Genomic DNA, 17,555 nt, shown 5'->3' with positions numbered 1-17,555 from the left:
AATTGCAATAGATTAATAAATCCGAATTCCAGAATAGTTTATAAATATGTTTTTTTAATTTATTTTAAGCGTACATAGTGGAACGATAGAGGCAGTAAGTATTGTGTGTATTGCCACAAAGCTAGTCTTATATTTACACATGCCTGCCCTAGTAATACTTATAGCATGGGGGAGGTCTGAAATTGGGGTCTATTTATCCTTATATTTCATTTTGATTTCATACAGCGCGATTCTTTCCTCCTGCTCCAGTTCGAGCTTTCTCAGCTCAACGGCTGTTTCCAATTTCTTCTCCTCAAACTTCATTCTTCTCAGCTCCTTCTCTTTGAGCCAGTGGAATTTCTCCACCTCCAACCGCAGAATGGCTTCCTTAAAGTCCAGCTCATCGATATTTTTGGCATCAGGGCAACCGTCCAGGGTCTTTTCCTCGATTCTACTTTGGTGATTCTGCAGCTCAGTCTCGTATAAGGAATCAGTGCAGTCAATTGGATCCACTGATGATTCGGTTTCGGATTCCAGATACTCCTCATTGAGGAAGTCGTCGTTGCTGAATATCGATGCGCGCGGATGGTTGAAGTCGGTGTTCCACGCGCTATTGCTCATGGAAGATTCAAAATTGAAATCGGCGCCAAACATGTCAACCAGCTGATCATAGTGCGGGCACAATTGCAGCAAGGTCTCTGCAAACATTTGCAAATTGTTATCACAAAAAGCATTTTTGGTAAGTAATAAGTTTACCTCTAACTCTGACGGGATCATCAACCTCTGTTCCTTTCGTCTTCATCCAGGTGTTGGCCTTCTGTAGAGTACCCTTTAGATATCTCAGCTTGCATTTAAATGTGTTCCAAGAGCCGCTTATCTTGGTTTCCTCTATCAGTTTCGTGTAGTACTTTCTTGCCGTGGGCTTCTATGAAATGATTGTTGTCGTTTTCAAAAGCTCAAGTCTGAATCGGTTGAGGATAATGGTTACCTCGATATTGCCGTGCCTAGAGATGTATGTTAGCATAGATTTTATTTCCTCATCATTCCATTTCTTAATGGATGTAACTTTCCGATGCCATTTAATTGGTTTTGCTGCGAATATACATACAAAATATTTATTCCTGATTAATCTTAGGTGTTCTGCGTATACACTAACTGGTTTTTTTTGAAGGCATGTTCTGAGAAAGGTTTTTGTTTTGATTGTTTGTTTGTTTTTTTGTTGTTTATTGTTGAAATTAGAGGTGTCAGGCCACCGAGGGCACTATCGATAGTATCGCTGTTATGGTTTTGCTACTATCATGATACTATCGATATTGTTTTGGCCATATTCTAATAGTTGGCTGTTTTTGCTGGTATTATTGCTCGAAATACCAGAAACATACCAGCAAATCAGTATAGGAAACGCGAAAGAAATGTCAAGTAAATCTAATCTTAGCGAATACTTTGCTAATGATCCACCTAGTTTTTTTGATGAGCTGACGAATAAGCCCAAGTCCAAGGAGATACCAGCAGAAAGTATTGTCAGTGGCACCAGCAGCGGTACCAGCAACAATATGTTGTCAAACACATTCACAGGTTTCTTTCAACCTCCCGAATTTGTGGAAACACCTGAGCTAGAGGAGCCCATCAAAGTTACCGAAGAGGTCCGTAATTTGTGGGAGCTGCCCCGCGAAAATGACCACAGTAAATTGATTATGCCTGGCATACACCTACAACACGACCTGGTCGGTGAGATACAGAATCTTGTTAGAGCTTTCCATCTTATTACCACCTATTTCAGCCCGATCCCATCAGTGTGGCAGTGACCCAGCACCTTGGAGAAGCTGAATTGGCGAACCGGAAGATCCTAGGCGTGGACGATGTCACCCAAGACGAGCGGGGCCTGAGGAACCTAATCCATGCTGGCTGCCTCCGCACGGCAGTCAATTTAACTGGCCGACTTTTGACGGTCTATGGCCAGGGCTATGGACGTGCTGGACAGCCAGCCAAGCATTCCCCTCACTCGCTGCAGCTGTGGTTCACTCGCCTGGCGCTGCTGGCCAAGCTGGGCGAATTCGAGCTGCTGCAGACCGAAGCGGAACCCTTTGGACAGCTCACAGCACCGGATGTGTTCTACGATTTCTATCCCGAAATGTACAATGGAAAAAGTGGATCCATAGCGTGCTTCTCGTTCCGCCTGCTACTCGCCGAGCTGCCCATTTACATGGGAAAGCCCCACTTAGCCCTGGACAGGCTGTCGGAACTGCATGTGACCAGCAATGAGATCAAGCAGCATTATATACAGCTGCCAAACAAGACGGCCGAGCAGTTCTGGCAAAAGCGGTGCGAGAGGGTCTTGCATTCCATTATAAACTGTGGCCTGATGGTAAGTCCCAAGGGCTTACATGGAACATAAATTTATAATTTAATGATACCCCCACGTGTAGATGAAGAAATTCAGTATGATTGATGATATAATGGATGGAACCCTGCTGAAACGCTCGAACCTGAGCAAGGACGACCAGCGATCTCTGTACTCGGCCTGGGGTCGCATCTATTTGCAAATCGGTGATATCTTTGGGGCGGAGCAAAAGTTTGCCGTCTCCCGGCGACTGCGAGAAATGTAAGCTTTGAATATTTCATAGATGGATGAATGCATTCTGATTATACTCCTTTTACAGGAACTCTGCGCCTGATCTAAGGGACCTTATGGACAAGGGCCTTATAGCAGTGGCCAAAAACGATTTTCCCGAAGCGTACCTCATATTTCAAAAGGCTTTGCACTTGGATTCTGGCAATACGTTGATCCTGAACAACATGGGAGTGTGCCTGCTGTACGCTGGGAAGCTCAAGGATGCCATTAATCTGTATGAGCATGCCATTAACCAGAATCCCCAGAGATCCCTGAACGAGAGCCTGCTGGTTAATCTGTCGACTTTGTACGAGCTGGAGTCCAACAACTCGAAGGCGAAAAAGTTCAACTTGCTGCGGTTGATCAACAGATACAAGCCAGATCTCAATATTAGCATAGAAATTTGCCTTAAATTGCAGACGATCAACTAAATATAGAGTAACTTATTTATTTTTGTTACACACATTCCAACACCCTTAGAATAAAATTTCACAAGATATCTTGTGTTGTTCAGTATTATTCAAGTCCATCCTTGGTTTGTGCAATCGATATGTAAAAAATACCACGCAATCGATACCATCGCGGACCTATCGCTACGTAGGCCATCTCAAATCGACTTCCCAGTATCGGTCGCCTGAAAAAGAATTTGAGAAGAATTTATTTATAAATTTCCATAGAAAATCGCGGGAATATTTACGTATAGAATACGCCTAAATGTTTGGAAACACGTAGCGAGTGTTTATCTGAATAGGATAGTTGGAAATAGGTGAGTTTTGTGGCATTTAATGGCGTTTCAAAACTACGGCCACACGATGCCAGGCAGCAGGCGTATATAAAATGGAAAATATTGATGTGCTGCCTGTGGGTGCAAAAAAGAAAGTGTAGAGAAATTTTCGTTGCAGTTAGAATATTGTATATTTTGACTATACTCCTGTTTATGCTCGATTAAACGATGTTCGATCCAAACCCATTTGACTGTTTTTTTCCTTTAATTTTAGCAATTTTATTTTGTTTGGATGTGTATAAAAAAAAAGCGCGCCATTATTTTTGTGCTATGACGTAGCCATCGGGGGCCACGAAACAAAGTGTAATTTGTTGTATTTTAGCTCATGTGCAATTGTTTACGGCGTGCATAATGCCTTCTCTTCATTGTGTGTGTGTGTGCAGCAAATAATTTTATATATTTTTTATTCTGCTTGTGGCGGTGCGCATACGCTAAGGTACACGCTCGTCAAAACATATACACATAACCCAGGCAAAAGGCAGAAAATCTCTATTCTTTTGCAATTTGTTTTGATTTCTCATTCGTGTGAGAGTTGTTGTCATTGGTTTTGCGCTCTCTTCGCCGTCGCTCTCTGGCTCTCTCGCTCATGCGCGCCGTCTCTCTGTGCGGACGGTTTTCCGTATGAACGTGGAGCGCAAAATCAAAATGCGCTGAGAAGAGAACTGAAATCTTTCTCACATTTGTTGGTAGAATGTCGCGCGACTTCATTCCAAAATTAATTTAAATAATTTTTTCACAACCTTCCCACGTTCCCCTGTGTGGCAGCCGCCGCCCTGAGCGATCTCGCTTCGCTGAAAGTCTGGTTTCGACTGCCGTAACGGCAGTTATCGCCTCTTTGGTGGTTGCCGTTTTTCTTCGATTTCGACGTGCACTCATTTCATTATCTCTGGTGCTGTGCTGGCATGGCTTTTTTCTAGCTAGATCTTCCTGTTTTTTTTTTTCTTTCTTTTTTTGTACATAGGATGTCTTGTAGGAATAAGTTATTGGGTATTTGCATATTTTAACACAATAATATACCAGTTGACAAATGAACATCACCCGCTTATAATTTGTGTAGAAACTTCGTAAATAATCTTTATTTTCCCATTAGAAAATCATATTAAATAGATGGCCATCCGCCCTTGTCTGACTTAAAGTTTATTTTCTTCGCGCTTTTGAATCTCATTTTCCTATGTTCGGTTTTCCTAGTTACGGGACCCATATACGAGGTTAAGTCTCCATGTACTCATTCATTGACGAAGGAATTTCTGAAGTTTTCACTCTGCCACTTGCACTTTTCCCATCCCAAATGTCACCTCGGTCACCTCTCGTCTCTCGACCATTGGCGAATAAATACAGTTTTAAGCAAACCATTTTTAAGTTAGTCCTTGTTTTTCCGTGTATTATTACCAATCTAACGATGCAAACTTTAATGAACAAGTTTTTTTTTGAGACTTTTCATTTTTCCCGCTAGTTTTGTTTGCGAGATGCTAAACCTGACATCACTGTTCACTTGATTTCCGCTCTTTCTCTCTAAGTTATTCTCAATCTCTCGCTCTTTCTCTCTCTCTCTCTCTCTGACCGATGAAACTGTAAACATATGTGTATTATTTTTGTTTACCTTTCTCTCAGATCATCCACAAGATGGCAGCCAACAGCAATAGCAATATACACAATCTGGGGCCGGGGACGGGCGCGGGACTGCCGCAATCCGTGATTGCATCCACGGGTACCCCCCTGGGGCCGACTCCGCCAGCCACCAGCAGTGCCTCACAGAGTGCCTGGGACCAGCTAACGGCGAGTGCCTCCAACAATATGTCGCCTTCGCCGACGGCTGGAGCGCCCACGGTGACGGGGCCCATTTTAAGCGATGCACCACCCTCCCTTGGTGGTGGACACAGCATGAGTGCCGGCAGCTCGCCAGTGGCCAGCTGCTCCTCCCCGTCAACGCCGACAAAGACGCACGCTCCGTCGCCGCTGGAGAGCATGGCCCACACCCCGCAAGGACCACCCACGCTGGGTCCGGGTCCGGGTGGTTACGGTGAGGAATTGACTGCCGAACTGGTGAACCAGGGCTGGCGCAAGTTCTGGTCCAAGCGGGAGAATCGTCCCTACTACTGGAACAAGGTCACGGGCGAGTCGTTGTGGGAAATGCCCGGCACGAGACCGTTCGATCCTCTCACGGATCCCCTGGGGATTTGCCATGCTGGCGGAGCCACGCCAATTCCGCCACACATGCAACAGCAGCAGCAGCACCACCACCATCTGAAGCGAAGGCCCTCTGATGACATGCACATCCATCCGAATCAGCAGCATCAGCACCACGGGGGCGGTGGACCTCCCATGAAAAAGTTCGTCCTGGCCGGACCCTGGGACCTAGAGGTGTGCACCAATGCGGTCATTGTGGAGCGTCCGCCAACATTGTTACCCCAACCCCATCCGGAGGTTGAGGCACTGAGAGCAGCCCTAAGCATGAAACTGCTGAAGACGTACGAGGATCTGTGCATGCGCAGGGAGAACATCAAGGCGCCGAGAGACTCCTTCAATCGCTGGCTGATGGAGCGCAAGGTGATCGATACCGGGTGCGATCCGCTGCTGCCCAGCAGCTGCAAGCCCGAGATATCCAGCGCCATGTACCGCGAGATCATGGCAGATATACCCATAAAGCTGGTGAAGCCCAAGTTCACTGGGGATGCTCGCAAGCAGCTCTCCAGGTACGCCGAGGCGGCCAAGCAGATCATCGAGTCCAGATCAGCGCCACCCGAGTCGAAGAAGGTGGTCAAGTGGAATGTGGAGGACACGTTCCAGTGGCTGCGGCGGACTGTGGGCGCCAGCTATGAGGATTTTCAGGATCGCCTGGCCCACTTGAAGCGCCAGTGCGAGCCGCATCTGGTGGAGACGGTCAAGAGTTCGGTGGAGACGCTGTGCGTCAAGATCTACCATCTGTCCGCGGATCATTCCCGCAAGATACGTGAGCGGCACCTGCAGCTGTTGAAGGAGCATGGCATACCAGAGCCCACGCCTCCGCCGCCGCCGCCGCACCTGAAGAAGGTATGGTGCTACCCCATCCAGTTTGCAGTGCCCTCGCCCCGCATGCCGGCCATCGAATATCTGCAGGATCGCGATCACATGATCATCAAGTATACGCCCGCAGCCATCAATCAGCCGGATGCCCAGTACATCAACCTCACCTATCTGCAGAAGCTGGAGCAGCTCTATCGCCACAACTGCTTCGACGACAAGAAGTTCGATCTGTTCATTGGCCGCGTGTGGTGCCTGCTGAAGCGGTACCAGACCTTCCTGGGCAACTCATTGAACTCCTCGCAGGAAGCGGAGATCACCCAGGCGGCCCTGCCAGTGCCGGTGTTCGAGTGCCTTCATCGTCATTTCGGTGTCAGCTTTGAATGCTTTGCCTCGCCATTCAATTCCTATTTCCGGCAATACTGCTCCGCGTTCGCGGACACGGATGCCTACTTCGGATCCCGAGGGTGCGTTCACACACATTTCATTTCCTACTGTTCCACAATATATGTATAATTGATTTCCGCAGGCCCTTCTTGGAGTTTAAGCCCGTGTCGGGGTCCTTCCAAGTGAATCCTCCACATTGTGAGGAATTGATTGAAGCTTCCTTGGTGCATATTGACAAACTGTTGACCGATACCATGGAACCGCTGAGGTAGGGTGTTTCCAGCTCCCCATCTCGAACATATAATACATTTCGTTCTCTTGATCCTCTTAGCTTCATTGTTTTTGTGCCCGAATGGAAGAGCATATCCAGGCTGGACGAGAGCATGTACAAGCGCCGCTCAATGGTGGTCCTCGGCATGGCCCACGAGTACAGGCATGGCTACCAGCATATGTTGCAGAAGTAAGCATACACACGGACACCTCCGGATGCAGCAAGAACTATTCCTAATTACTAATTGTTTTTCGTACAGATCGGAAGTGCTTATCAAGTGCATGCAGGGCACCCAGGTGGTCTGGCTGCAGAACAGCGCCGGCTACGCACGCTGGGGACCCAATGAGAATCGTGTGGAGGCACTGCGCGAGGCCTTCCGGCCGCAGCGGGATCGCGAGCGTGAACGGATGGCAGTGGCTGCCGCCGCTGGGGCCAGCAGCCATCCAAGCCAGCAATCGCCAGCGGCCACGCCCCCATCGTCGACATCGGGAGCGGCCACAGTGGCGGCATCAACGCCGACAACGTCCAGCACAGTAAACAGTGGCAGCGCCAGCAATGCCACAGCCATTACAACGAGCGCCAGCAGCAGCAGCAACAGCATCCCATCCCCAGCCTCATCTTCTTCCATTCTGACGCCTCTTTCGCCACACACGCCCACTGGGAATCCGCCGCCGCAGTTCCCGCCAACCATAAGCAATACGAGCAACAGCAGCAATCTAGTGGCTGCCTCGCCCACAATGAGTGTACAAAGTGACTGCTCATCGCCCTCATCGTCCACGATGTCGCTCTCCCCGGCACCAGCCTCCGGCGGCTATCCGGATGGCGGGAGCTCGGCAACAGCGGCTGCTGTTAGCATTACGGCCACGGCCAGCACTTCGGCGGCAAGCACTGCCTCAGCATTTGGCCAGGCGACCAGCATCAATAGCTCAGCCACCACCCAGGCAGCCATCAATTCGGCTGTCTAGAAGGCAAGGAAAAGCCAAGGCTTAGCACACAGCAGATAGCAGCCAGCAGACAGCAGCCAGCAGCCTGCTACTTCAATACGAGTATCCATATTGTTCTATTTTTTTTTTTTTTTTTCGAAACTATCTGTGCACTTTTGGGCTAAGTACCACAACCGTTGTGTTTACTTCAATTAGGATAAATATTAGGGGATATTGCATGAGGAAAACAATGAGTAATTGGGGGACGGCTCCCACCATGCTGAGTGCCGAAGAATCTATCTATCTTGTTATACACTTTTTCTACGCTATGCTAAATCATATATCTATAGTGATGATGAGTTTTACATTTTCAATTTCTTGGCATTCGGCTGCCGGGATGTCCCAAACCCCCAATACCCAATCCGTTCAGTGTTAGGGCAAGCAACAAGTTATACATTTTAAGTGTAAATATGTTATATTTAAGTTGAAATAGTTGATAGACACCGGCCTGGCCATCGTTTATCTTACAAGCATAAAGTACGAGAGCATGAGAGCATGCGTGTAGTAATTATAGTCCCCCCCAAAACAAAGCTACCCGAAGAAAGGACTCGTAACGATGCATACATAGTATGGGTAGTGTGGGGCATGGGTATGGTACGTGGATTTCCCATCCTTGTTTTGGGGGGGCGTTGCAAAATGGTTTTCCATTCAACAAAACAGAAACTGATAAAAGAGCATCAAACAATAAACCAACACACTGTAATCATACATATACAGAAAACGAACTCTAAAGCCCCTAAAACAATCTTTTGTGAGACTATTAACATATTATAGGATACATTTACCTTAAACAATTATTGCAAACGATTATTTGAATACTGAATATCGCACGTGTACCAAGGCGATAAACGTACGTTAAAGCTAAAGTAAGTAGAAGAAACAGAATGCAGAATGTGGAATGCGCAAGAGAACCAAAATTTTGTAATGAAACCTACGTACACCTACGCACCCGCACAATAAACGACAACCATTTGGTATGGTCCGACAGCTCCGAGATCTCCAGAGAGTTTCGAATGGTTGGTACTTTCCTCGATTTCTCGATGGAAACTCTAAACTCCCTGAAGGCCTCTGAGGGACTCGCGGCAAGCCAAGCAGAACACTTGAACACACAACTAAAGGGAATTTAGCCAATTTATAGAATGTAGCACTCGGCAAACAAATTTATAGAAATCAATTAACATTTAAGTCGAAATTTATTAAACGAATATGACAGATCCCCAAACCCCAATACACACACGTATCGCATCGTATCGTATCCGTATCGTATCGTAAACAAAAAGCATTTTTGCGCTTAATTAAACAACATTTTTTTTCGATTCAAATCTGTTATGTAAACCTTTTTTATTACATATTATTATTATATTATATAGACATCGTATCGCATAAGTGTGTGAGTGAGTGTGTAAACCTCTTGGATATGGATTAGCTGTTTGGAGAGCGTGTACTCGTATAAAGAAAAACTTAAATGGCTATAAACGCAAAGAAAAAAAAACAAACCAAAAGTCTCAAAGGCATTCAAGGGGGGAAATTCAATATAAAAACGTTGCAGCTAAGTATCATACTATATAGCTAATCTATATGGTTTAGTCCATATGGCCATATGGCGAGCCTCTCTACATGATCTCCAGGCTGGAGTCGCTGTTCTTTGTTACCACCTCGGTTTCGGAGGAGCCAGAGCCGGAGCCAGCATCGTCGCCCTTCTCATTGTCATCCGACGGACTGTGGAGATGATGATGGTGCGGCGAGCTGGCCAACTGCCAGGCGGGAATGGATGGCACTGTCACTGGAGCCACGGGCGAGGCGAACTGCTTGCGATTCAACAGCAGACCCTTGATGGCATCCAAGTCGCTACGAAAGTTGCTAAACTCCCGATTCAGCTGCTGGGCGTGATCCCTTTGCTGGCTGGTGATCAAGTCCTTGACCACAGAGATCTCCTTGTTGAGGTCCTCGGTGCGTATCTCGACCTTTTTGTCGATGTCCTCCAAAACCTCCTCCACGGGCTTCCTCTTGGGCTTGCCAAACAGATATGGCGCAATGAATTTCTGTTCGAATTGGAGGATTCAATGGGTCAGCCATAGTGTTCTGCATTGCCAGTTAATCACCCCACTCCCAACTCACCTTCCAGAACAGGTACACCGCATAGATGACCCCACTAAACAGGGCCGTCGAATGGATTATCTCCCGTATGCGGCCGAAAATTGTTGGCTGCAGTTGCAGAGCCTGCACCTGGGAGCCAATGTTGATAACCGTGTTGGGATTATTCGGATCTTGGGTAAAAACGCCGGCCCTCTCGCAAGCCAACTGTATTTCATGGGCCGTCAGACCTTTGGACCGTAGGAATTGTTGCTTCTGGATAAGCGTTGTGTGCCGCACTTTGGTATTTTGTAGAAAGCTCACAGCAGTGGTTATCTTTTACATAGTTGAACGGATTATTTTATAGATTAGACAAAGCCAAAGTGCAAGGGGGACGGGTGCAATTTACCAGAGACTCACGGGGTGTCTCCTGCAGCAGCTCCTCGCCGGCACCGAAATCCTGCACCGACGTGCTGGTGGTGGCCATAATGGTTGTGCCCCCAGTATCCGTATTGTTGCTGGACATTTTAATATCTACTTTTAATTCAATTTTGTTGTTTTCCTTTAACCCCGGGACCCAAAAATCAGTCGCAGTATTTCTGTCTGAAAGCCTATAGTGAAATAAGTATAAGGTGGGGCCAAATCGAAACTATTGCTTGCCCTACTATGTATGACGTCACAAAAATAAGTTAAGTGCTTCGTTGAGGTGAATTACCAAACAAATGTAGAACAAAAATAGAAAAATTAGGTAAAAAAATGTAATAAAAATGTTTGTTATTAAAGATATTTGTCAAATTATGCAAATAAATGATTGAAATTTGGCATAGGTTTTTAGGCGTCACCTTTTCAGCGACCGCAGAGACACCCTAACGCGTTGTAAAAATACCACATCGGCCATAGCCGCCTACGATTAAGGTAATCTTTATTTTTTAGTTCCTTCATGGAAAACAAAAGAATTTTTCCAAAAATGGACAAGCTAAAGGGTATGCTCAAGGCCTACGAGGAATGGGTGGCCAGGAATCCGGATGTGGTGGGCGACTTTGAGACCACAGCCAAATGGGTGTCGTACTTTATAGCAGGTATTTGTGTACTCAAGAAGAAAGTTCTGTTCTTGGAGATCGATGATGATGCAACTTGTAATCCGTTTTGCAGGTCGGATATCCTCCTCCAATGTGCTCTCCGAGCTGGTATATACCCTGTCCAATATGCTGGTCTTTTATAACGATCGGATCATCGACGGGGAACGCAGTGCCAAGGAAAATTCGATGCTCCGGCTGCAGTCCAAACTCTGCTATCGTCTAAAGGTCACGCTGACGACGCTCGAGTACAGCGAGGTGTTCATCGAGATATCGGCGAGGCGGCTGTTCGGCCAGACCGGCAAGTGGCTGTTGATAGCGCTCATACAGGTCTTCAAGGCAGCAGGAAGACTGTTTATCTTGCGACATTCCACATCCGATGTAATCACCTCACCGCCCATAGCCTCGCTGAACAGGCGGGCCCTCGGCAAGCAGCGGAAGACGGCAGCGGCGGGCGCTTCCGCCGCCAATGACGATGCCAATGTTATCCAATCCCAGCACTCCGTAACCTTCCAGTTGAAGCGATCGGGTCGCATCATCCGGAAGGTGGAGGGTGCGCCGCCCATACAGTATCGCGACTTCAACCTCCACGTGGAGAACAACGAGGCAGCCAAGGCACAAGTGCCACGCCAGCTGCTCACCGCCGAGTACCTGTACATCTCCAAGCCACTCATCCATTTGGCGGCGATGGGCCTGTTCGGTCGCCGCAGCTGGAAGCAGTACATGGTGGCCCTGTCGGTGGATCTGTACAGCATCCACCTGTATCGCCAGCGCAGGCATCTGATGTCCAAGCAACAGAAACTGGAGCTGAGCAGGCGATGCATCAACCTCATGTATTTCCTTGCACGCTCCCCCTTCTATGAGAGCTACACGCAGACGAGGCTGGAGGGGCTGCTCGACCTACTGGTCCGCACGGTGCCACTGGCCAAGATGGTGTCGGGTCCATTGAAGGACTACATTCCACAGTGGCAGAGCACGTACTTCTACCTCTGGTCCACTTAAGGATCGGCAGTGCACTGGAGAACATTAGTATTCCCATTTCCCCCTTATAAGATAAGTTTAAAGTTACAGGTGATGCGCGTGTGGGCTTTTGTATGGCTTTTAAATGATATATGGAACAATATTTTTACACATACAATAAACGAATTGTTGTTTTTTCATTTACATTCTAACTATACATAACAATTACTCGTAATTATAATTGGCTAAAAACACAAAGACCTCGGATCCCGGACCTCTGACGAATCAGAACTTCAGACTGAATCCCGGTCCCATGGCCAGCTGGCGTTGCGTGAGTCCTGCGTGCAGCACAAAGCCAGTGCTGCTGGCCGAAGACGCAGCCACAGCGGCAGCAGTGGCGGCCGCTCCACCGTGGCTCTTCTTATTGCCCGTGATAATGCCCGAGGAGAGTTTTTTGACGGCCGCAATGGGCTCATCCCGGCCCAGTTGCTTGAACTGGGAGCCACCCGAGGGCGGTTTCGGCGACGAGGCCTGCGCCTTGCGTGCTCCGAGCTCACTCTTGGCCGGCCACGTGGGGAACATGGATGGATCGATGGGTAGGGGTAGCTCCTTGAAATAGGCATGCTTCAGGGCCGCATCAGCCGTCAGTCTTTGTTTGGGATCGTACGTCAACAGGCCCTGCAGCAGCGACAGTCCCATATCGGAGGTCTTCTCCAGAAAGTGTTTGCGCAGCTGTGACACGGGATATTCGGTGAACTGTGAGTTCTGGCTCAGCATGTTCTTGACGGCGGGTAGCTCGGTATAACCAGGCCAGATCTTATCGTTGGGTGTTCCCAGTTCCTGTAAACAAACAAAAACATCAATGAACAGGATTTTCATGGGAAAGATCTTCTATAGCCTACCTTAAAGATCCGATTCAGTTCATCGATCTCCGATTTGCCTGGAAACAGTGGCAACATCTGAAGGAACTCGGCAAAAATGCAACCCACCGACCACACATCAATGGGCGTCGAGTAGACCGGAGAGCAGAGTAGCAGCTCTGGTGCACGATACCAGAGCGTGACCACCAGCGAGGTGTACTTCTTGATCGGTGAGCCGTACTCGCGTGCGAGGCCAAAGTCGCCGACCTTCAGTATGCCCTTGTGGGAGAGCAGCAGATTGGAGGTCTTCAGGTCCCGATGCAGTATCCAATTGTCGTGCAGATGGGCCACTGCCAGCAGCAGTTGCTGCGTGAGGCACTTGACCTCGCCGGGAAAGAAGCTCTGCTTGCGGTTCTTCATCGTCTCCATCAGAGACTTGAGATCGTGCTCCACATAGTCCATCACAATGAAGATCTTGTCCATGTTGGAGCCCACCACAATTTCACGGACGGTCACAATATTCGGATGCTGGCCCTTGAGCAGCGTGTTGATCTCCCTCAGGGAGGTGATGGGGAAGCCCTCCTTTTCCTTTTCCATTTTGAGGCGCTTGAGTGCGACTATCTCGTTGGTTCGCTTGTCCTTGGCGCGATAGACAACGCCGTAGGTGCCCTCCTCGATGCGATTGAGGCACTGGAACTCCTCCACCGAACGACATCCCTGGACGCCGGGATAGTAGTTGGGCAGCGGTATGCCCTTGTCGTCGCAGGGCGTCTGTTCCTCCAGCGATCGCAGCGGCTGTTTGGCTGTGGCCGCCTTCTCTTCGCTCGTTTGGGGCTTCTCGTCCGCCGCTTGGGGCATGCCACGCTCCTCGCTGCGCGTGCTGGTGCTGGGGGAACGCTGATGCTTGTCATGAGTGCCATCTTCCTCGTCTTCGTCCATGCTGCTGTCGTGGGAATGACTCTTGGAGCGGGACCGACTGCTGCGGCTGGACTGGGAGCTATCGGAGCTGTTCTTGGAGCTCGCTGCCGAGCGCGAGCGTGACGACTTTTGGCCCTTGGGCGACTTGTACAGCTCGCCGACACTCAATGGGCTGTCGGGCAAGGGAATCTCCTCCTCGTCTTCTGTCGGTTTGCCGGATGATTTTCTTTTGCTCTTGTTTTTCGTCTCGTAACTATCGTCGCTCTCATTGGATCCGGAATCGGTGTCGGTGTCCTCCGCACTGTCCTCGTCGTCCTCTTCCTCCTCGTTGGAATCGCTCTCCTCGCTGGCATCCTCTTCCTCATCCTCCTCGTCCCTGATGACCTGCACCTCCTCAACGCTTGGTTTTCTCCGCTTCTTGTACTTGATGTCCCGCTCGTCGCTCTCCATTGCCTTCTGCTTCCGCTTGCCAATGTTGAGGCCAGCGGTAACAGTGGCGGCCACTGTCGCCGGACTGAGGGCATCGCTGTGCTCGTTTCGTTCGCGCAGTAGCTCCCGGCGCGCCTCCAGCTCGTCCCGAGCCGTTTGTTTCCGCTGGCGATTCTCCCGCTCCGCAGCCAGGAGCTTCTCCCTTCTGGCCAACAGCTCCGGATCCACTTCCACGGAAACCTTTCGCCGGCTGACATCCGGAGCGTCTTTCCTGAGTAACGGCTTGACCGAGCTGCGGTGGGACTTGTGGTGCTGCGTCTGATGCTCCAGCTCTGGGCTGTCCAGCAGCTCGATTACACGCTCGTGCCGCTGCTTGTGGCTGCGCCCACGCTCGCGCTCCTTGCGACTCTCCCTGCGATGCTCATAGTTCTCCTCCGTCTCATAATCCTTGACGTAGTTGTGGCGCTTCTTCAGCAGACGCGAGCGCAGATCCTGCTCGAGACTCTCCGCATCCTTGCTCTCGGCATATTTGCTGGTTCTCCTGCTGGGCGGCTCCTCGAGGGGATAGTCGGGGTCATGCCGACTGCTGCCGTGGTAAGCGCCAGACGGATAGGAATGGTAATCCCCTCGAGCACCCACCCTGGGCCCACTCAAATGCAAGGCCGCGTGATGCTGATGGTGGTGATGGGCATAGCCCTGTGCTGACGGCGGCGGTGGTGGTGGCAGGGGTGGCTGTGGGTAGTGATAGGCGGCATGGCTCAGGTGATGCTTGGGATAGCCTCCTCCCACTCCTGCCGCCACGGCTCCCCTCTCACTGTTGTTGGTGCGTGGATGATGGTGGTGGTGGTAGTGCTCCTCCCTGGCCCTATACTCGTATCGATGCTCACGCTCTGCTCCTCCACCATCCTCTCTTTCCTTGTGGCGCCTTCGCTCGCGGGAATGTTTCTTCTTTGATTCGCGCTTCGAGCCAGTGGCTTCCCTGTGGCTGGCCTGCGGCGGTTGTATGTACAGTGAATCGGCATCGGCATCGTGCTCTTCGTCCCCGCTAAAAGCAAGAGAGAAACAATTAACAATTATGACGCCATGCTAAGTGCTCTGCCCCCGATCTTCCGATGCGAAATGCGAGTTGCTGGACGACCCAGTGGCTGACATTGACGCTGGCGCTGCCTGTTGCTGCTACTGTTCTGTTGGGTGTTGCTGTTGCTGCTGCAGTCTATGATGCTGATGAGGATTACATTTTACACAGTGCCCTTGGGGGCTCCAAAGCTCACGGCGATGGCGAGGGCGATGGTGGTGATGGTGTGTCCACACGCTTCGCTCTGGAATTCTTTTGGAGATTAGAATCAAAAAACTTGTGTGCAGTACTTTTAAGCGGAATTCGTGCAACTCTAATTGAAGCAATCATCTCGGCGCTACTCGGCTTCTCCAGAATCATCTGGATGGAGGAGCACAGTACTCTGAGGAGCACCGAGTGCAATCAATCAACATGGAGTACTTACCTGAATTCCGCTCTCCCCCGGGCACAGGATCGGTACGGATAGAGACAGACTTGATGGCTTGATAGAAACTATTCCATGAAGCAATGACACTCCCAAGGGCTGTAAAATGTAAACCCGAGACTTACACACGGACTGCAGCTGCACGCAACCACCTGCTACTCTGCTATTTGGGATGGATCTTTTATCTTTCTGCTCTGTTCTGTTCTGTGCTTTTCGGTTGACAAAAAGACAAAAAGATAGAGAGATGGGGAGAGAGAGAGAGAGAAGGAGAGACACGGAAAGATATTGAGACTTGGAGACTTGCGGGGTATTGGAAAGAGGAATTAGTTCAAAAGTTTCATCAATAGTTTCATTGTGTGGTTGATTGATTTGATTTGATTTACAATTACAATTTACCGCCAGCAGCACACGATACGAGATCCGGAGAGATAGATCTCTGTACAGAACACTGGTATGCATTTATTAGTCAGCGCAAGCGATTAGCGTTGGTTGCGGCTTGGGCATTGGCTTGAGAAGACTCGTATTCGCATTTCGGTTTCGCTCTCCACCTGCCCTGAAGAAGATGCTCGCTCGCTCTCTCTCTGCCGTTCCATTTTTACACTGGAGGACGGGTGCGCATTATTTTTTGAAATTCAAATTTCGTTTTTTCTTGTTTTCTTGCACGTTTTTTATGGTTTTTTTTTTTTGGTTTTTAACTATTATATTTTGTTTTTTTTTTTGCATTATTATTATTATTATTATTATTATTATTATTATTATTAGGTATTGTTGATGGCCATCGCGCGCCTCGGTCTTGGGACAAGTACACACTTTTTGGCCTATTTGCAATGAAAAAAGTCAAGTCAATTAAATGGTACAACAAATGTAAGGATTCAGTAATTTGTATCATCAATAATTGGATTTTGGTTTCATTTCTTTGGTAGTTTATCTTTTTTGGTTAGCAAACAAGCGCGAAAGGAGGGTGATGGGGGGGAAGGTAGGGATTCTTTCTGTTTATGTGTATATTCTTTTTACAATTTACAATTTCGCTTTTAGATTTTTGTAGAATTAGCATGTAGAAACAGATACAACAAAAAATGCTTGGTAAAAAATTGTTTCACCCGTCGCACACACACACACATACACACACACGCATATAGTATATAGAAGGATGGTCAGTGCTGCCAACTGTGGAATTCCATTGAAGAAAAACAGTTAAGTTGTACACATTTTGCTGGCACAAATGCCGCCAAGTTGCCAGCACCAGACGCTGTATATGATGTACGCCTGGCTTTGTGAGCGCGTGTGTGTCTGTCTGTGTGTGTATGCAGCAACAATTTTTCATGAATCGCACTATTACTACGGGTAAAGGGACCTTAGCCATATACACACCTGTGATAGTGCCCATCGGTGGGGCTACGCAATTGGCCATCCTCGCTGCCAGATGAATTGACCATCTTGTGACCACAGTCCGCAAATTGCTCAATGAATATATTCACTGCTCTGATGCCCTTGCAGTGAGAGAAGTAGCTGGCTGGCCTGGCCTGGCGGATTCACGTAATTTTTTAGCAGCTTTCGCAGCGTTTGCTTGGCAAAATGCGTGCTGAACTACAACTTAATCTCTTCGCTGACAGTATGTCGGCATTTATGTATATTTAACTTTGTTTTTCGGTGGAACTCTACTTTTTTGCTATAGCAATGTCTGTGTCGTGTGGAAATGTGAAATTTCACGCTAAAGAAAAGATG

The 17,555-nt window shown here is 48.6% G+C and overlaps 6 protein-coding genes across 9 annotated transcripts; 3 read left to right on the top strand and 3 right to left on the bottom strand.

Annotated features, from left to right (window-relative positions):
- Nucleotides 1-2: 2 nt before the first annotated feature.
- LOC108151906 lies at nt 3-1,246 on the bottom strand. 2 transcript variants are annotated; one of them, XM_017280816.2, is made up of 4 exons: nt 1,136-1,246; nt 968-1,071; nt 736-904; nt 3-677 (listed from the first exon to the last, which is right to left on the bottom strand). In XM_017280816.2, the coding sequence occupies exons 1-4, from the start codon at nt 1,152-1,154 to the stop codon at nt 190-192; spliced, it is 780 nt and encodes a 259-aa protein (XP_017136305.1). In that variant the 5' UTR covers nt 1,155-1,246; the 3' UTR covers nt 3-189. The 2 variants fall into 2 exon arrangements, with proteins under 2 accessions (XP_017136305.1, XP_017136306.1); XM_017280817.2 differs by having other exon boundaries at nt 736-901.
- A 107-nt stretch (nt 1,247-1,353) lies between these two features.
- LOC108151903 (trafficking protein particle complex subunit 12) lies at nt 1,354-3,109 on the top strand. Its single transcript, XM_017280812.2, has 4 exons — nt 1,354-1,703; nt 1,760-2,344; nt 2,406-2,581; nt 2,640-3,109. Exons 1-4 carry the CDS (start codon nt 1,392-1,394, stop codon nt 3,019-3,021), a joined length of 1,455 nt encoding a protein of 484 aa, XP_017136301.1. The 5' UTR covers nt 1,354-1,391; the 3' UTR covers nt 3,022-3,109.
- Nucleotides 3,110-3,266: 157 nt separating this feature from the next.
- On the top strand, nt 3,267-9,009 carry LOC108151902 (mRNA (2'-O-methyladenosine-N(6)-)-methyltransferase). Its single transcript, XM_017280811.1, has 5 exons — nt 3,267-3,356; nt 4,986-6,841; nt 6,904-7,029; nt 7,093-7,221; nt 7,292-9,009. The coding sequence occupies exons 2-5, from the start codon at nt 4,998-5,000 to the stop codon at nt 7,995-7,997; spliced, it is 2,805 nt and encodes a 934-aa protein (XP_017136300.1). The 5' UTR covers nt 3,267-3,356; nt 4,986-4,997; the 3' UTR covers nt 7,998-9,009.
- A 311-nt stretch (nt 9,010-9,320) lies between these two features.
- LOC108151905 (peroxisomal membrane protein PEX14) lies at nt 9,321-10,712 on the bottom strand. Its single transcript, XM_017280815.2, has 3 exons — nt 10,498-10,712; nt 10,134-10,424; nt 9,321-10,057 (listed from the first exon to the last, which is right to left on the bottom strand). The coding sequence occupies exons 1-3, from the start codon at nt 10,612-10,614 to the stop codon at nt 9,629-9,631; spliced, it is 837 nt and encodes a 278-aa protein (XP_017136304.1). The 5' UTR covers nt 10,615-10,712; the 3' UTR covers nt 9,321-9,628.
- Nucleotides 10,713-10,959: 247 nt separating this feature from the next.
- Nucleotides 10,960-12,336, top strand: LOC108151655 (peroxisomal membrane protein PEX16). Its single transcript, XM_017280374.2, has 2 exons — nt 10,960-11,167; nt 11,241-12,336. The coding sequence occupies exons 1-2, from the start codon at nt 11,029-11,031 to the stop codon at nt 12,164-12,166; spliced, it is 1,065 nt and encodes a 354-aa protein (XP_017135863.2). The 5' UTR covers nt 10,960-11,028; the 3' UTR covers nt 12,167-12,336.
- On the bottom strand, nt 12,248-17,532 carry LOC108151652 (serine/threonine-protein kinase PITSLRE). Of its 3 annotated transcripts, none has more exons than XM_017280371.2 (3): nt 17,202-17,532; nt 13,027-15,376; nt 12,248-12,964 (listed from the first exon to the last, which is right to left on the bottom strand). In XM_017280371.2, exons 1-3 carry the CDS (start codon nt 17,264-17,266, stop codon nt 12,410-12,412), a joined length of 2,970 nt encoding a protein of 989 aa, XP_017135860.1. In that variant the 5' UTR covers nt 17,267-17,532; the 3' UTR covers nt 12,248-12,409. The 3 variants fall into 3 exon arrangements, 1 of the variants encoding a protein (XP_017135860.1); XR_004471442.1 differs by lacking the exon at nt 12,248-12,964 and adding an exon at nt 15,831-16,648 and having other exon boundaries at nt 15,312-15,658; nt 17,202-17,487; XR_004471443.1 differs by lacking the exon at nt 12,248-12,964 and adding an exon at nt 15,831-16,648 and having other exon boundaries at nt 15,312-15,650; nt 17,202-17,487.
- Nucleotides 17,533-17,555: the final 23 nt, after the last annotated feature.

This window comes from Drosophila miranda, chromosome XR (genome assembly GCF_003369915.1).
Source record: "Drosophila miranda strain MSH22 chromosome XR, D.miranda_PacBio2.1, whole genome shotgun sequence".
NCBI lineage: Eukaryota > Metazoa > Arthropoda > Insecta > Diptera > Drosophilidae > Drosophila > Drosophila miranda.
This window is presented reverse-complemented; position numbering and strand designations above follow the sequence as displayed.

What these genes read in the sequence shown, in the direction of transcription:
- LOC108151655 (XM_017280374.2), top strand. Translation starts at nt 11,029, where the DNA reads ATGGAAAACAAAAGAATTTTTCCAAAAATGGACAAGCTAAAGGGTATG. An exon ending in GGTGTCGTACTTTATAGCAG is followed by an intron (nt 11,168 to 11,240) that starts GTATTTGTGTAC and finishes TCCGTTTTGCAG; the next exon opens with GTCGGATATCCTCCTCCAAT.
- LOC108151902 (XM_017280811.1), top strand. Translation starts at nt 4,998, where the DNA reads ATGGCAGCCAACAGCAATAGCAATATACACAATCTGGGGCCGGGGACG. An exon ending in GATACCATGGAACCGCTGAG is followed by an intron (nt 7,030 to 7,092) that starts GTAGGGTGTTTC and finishes TGATCCTCTTAG; the next exon opens with CTTCATTGTTTTTGTGCCCG. An exon ending in TACCAGCATATGTTGCAGAA is followed by an intron (nt 7,222 to 7,291) that starts GTAAGCATACAC and finishes TTTTTCGTACAG; the next exon opens with ATCGGAAGTGCTTATCAAGT.
- LOC108151903 (XM_017280812.2), top strand. Translation starts at nt 1,392, where the DNA reads ATGTCAAGTAAATCTAATCTTAGCGAATACTTTGCTAATGATCCACCT. An exon ending in TACACCTACAACACGACCTG is followed by an intron (nt 1,704 to 1,759) that starts GTCGGTGAGATA and finishes CACCTATTTCAG; the next exon opens with CCCGATCCCATCAGTGTGGC. An exon ending in TTATAAACTGTGGCCTGATG is followed by an intron (nt 2,345 to 2,405) that starts GTAAGTCCCAAG and finishes CCCCACGTGTAG; the next exon opens with ATGAAGAAATTCAGTATGAT.
- LOC108151905 (XM_017280815.2), bottom strand. Translation starts at nt 10,614, where the DNA reads ATGTCCAGCAACAATACGGATACTGGGGGCACAACCATTATGGCCACC. An exon ending in AGACACCCCGTGAGTCTCTG is followed by an intron (nt 10,425 to 10,497) that starts GTAAATTGCACC and finishes ACTATGTAAAAG; the next exon opens with ATAACCACTGCTGTGAGCTT. An exon ending in CGGTGTACCTGTTCTGGAAG is followed by an intron (nt 10,058 to 10,133) that starts GTGAGTTGGGAG and finishes CAATTCGAACAG; the next exon opens with AAATTCATTGCGCCATATCT.
- LOC108151652 (XM_017280371.2), bottom strand. Translation starts at nt 17,266, where the DNA reads ATGGTCAATTCATCTGGCAGCGAGGATGGCCAATTGCGTAGCCCCACC. An exon ending in ACCGATGGGCACTATCACAG is followed by an intron (nt 15,377 to 17,201) that starts GTGTGTATATGG and finishes TCTTGCTTTTAG; the next exon opens with CGGGGACGAAGAGCACGATG. An exon ending in AACTGAATCGGATCTTTAAG is followed by an intron (nt 12,965 to 13,026) that starts GTAGGCTATAGA and finishes GTTTGTTTACAG; the next exon opens with GAACTGGGAACACCCAACGA.
- LOC108151906 (XM_017280816.2), bottom strand. An exon ending in CTAGGCACGGCAATATCGAG is followed by an intron (nt 905 to 967) that starts GTAACCATTATC and finishes ATCATTTCATAG; the next exon opens with AAGCCCACGGCAAGAAAGTA. An exon ending in TGATCCCGTCAGAGTTAGAG is followed by an intron (nt 678 to 735) that starts GTAAACTTATTA and finishes AAATGTTTGCAG; the next exon opens with AGACCTTGCTGCAATTGTGC.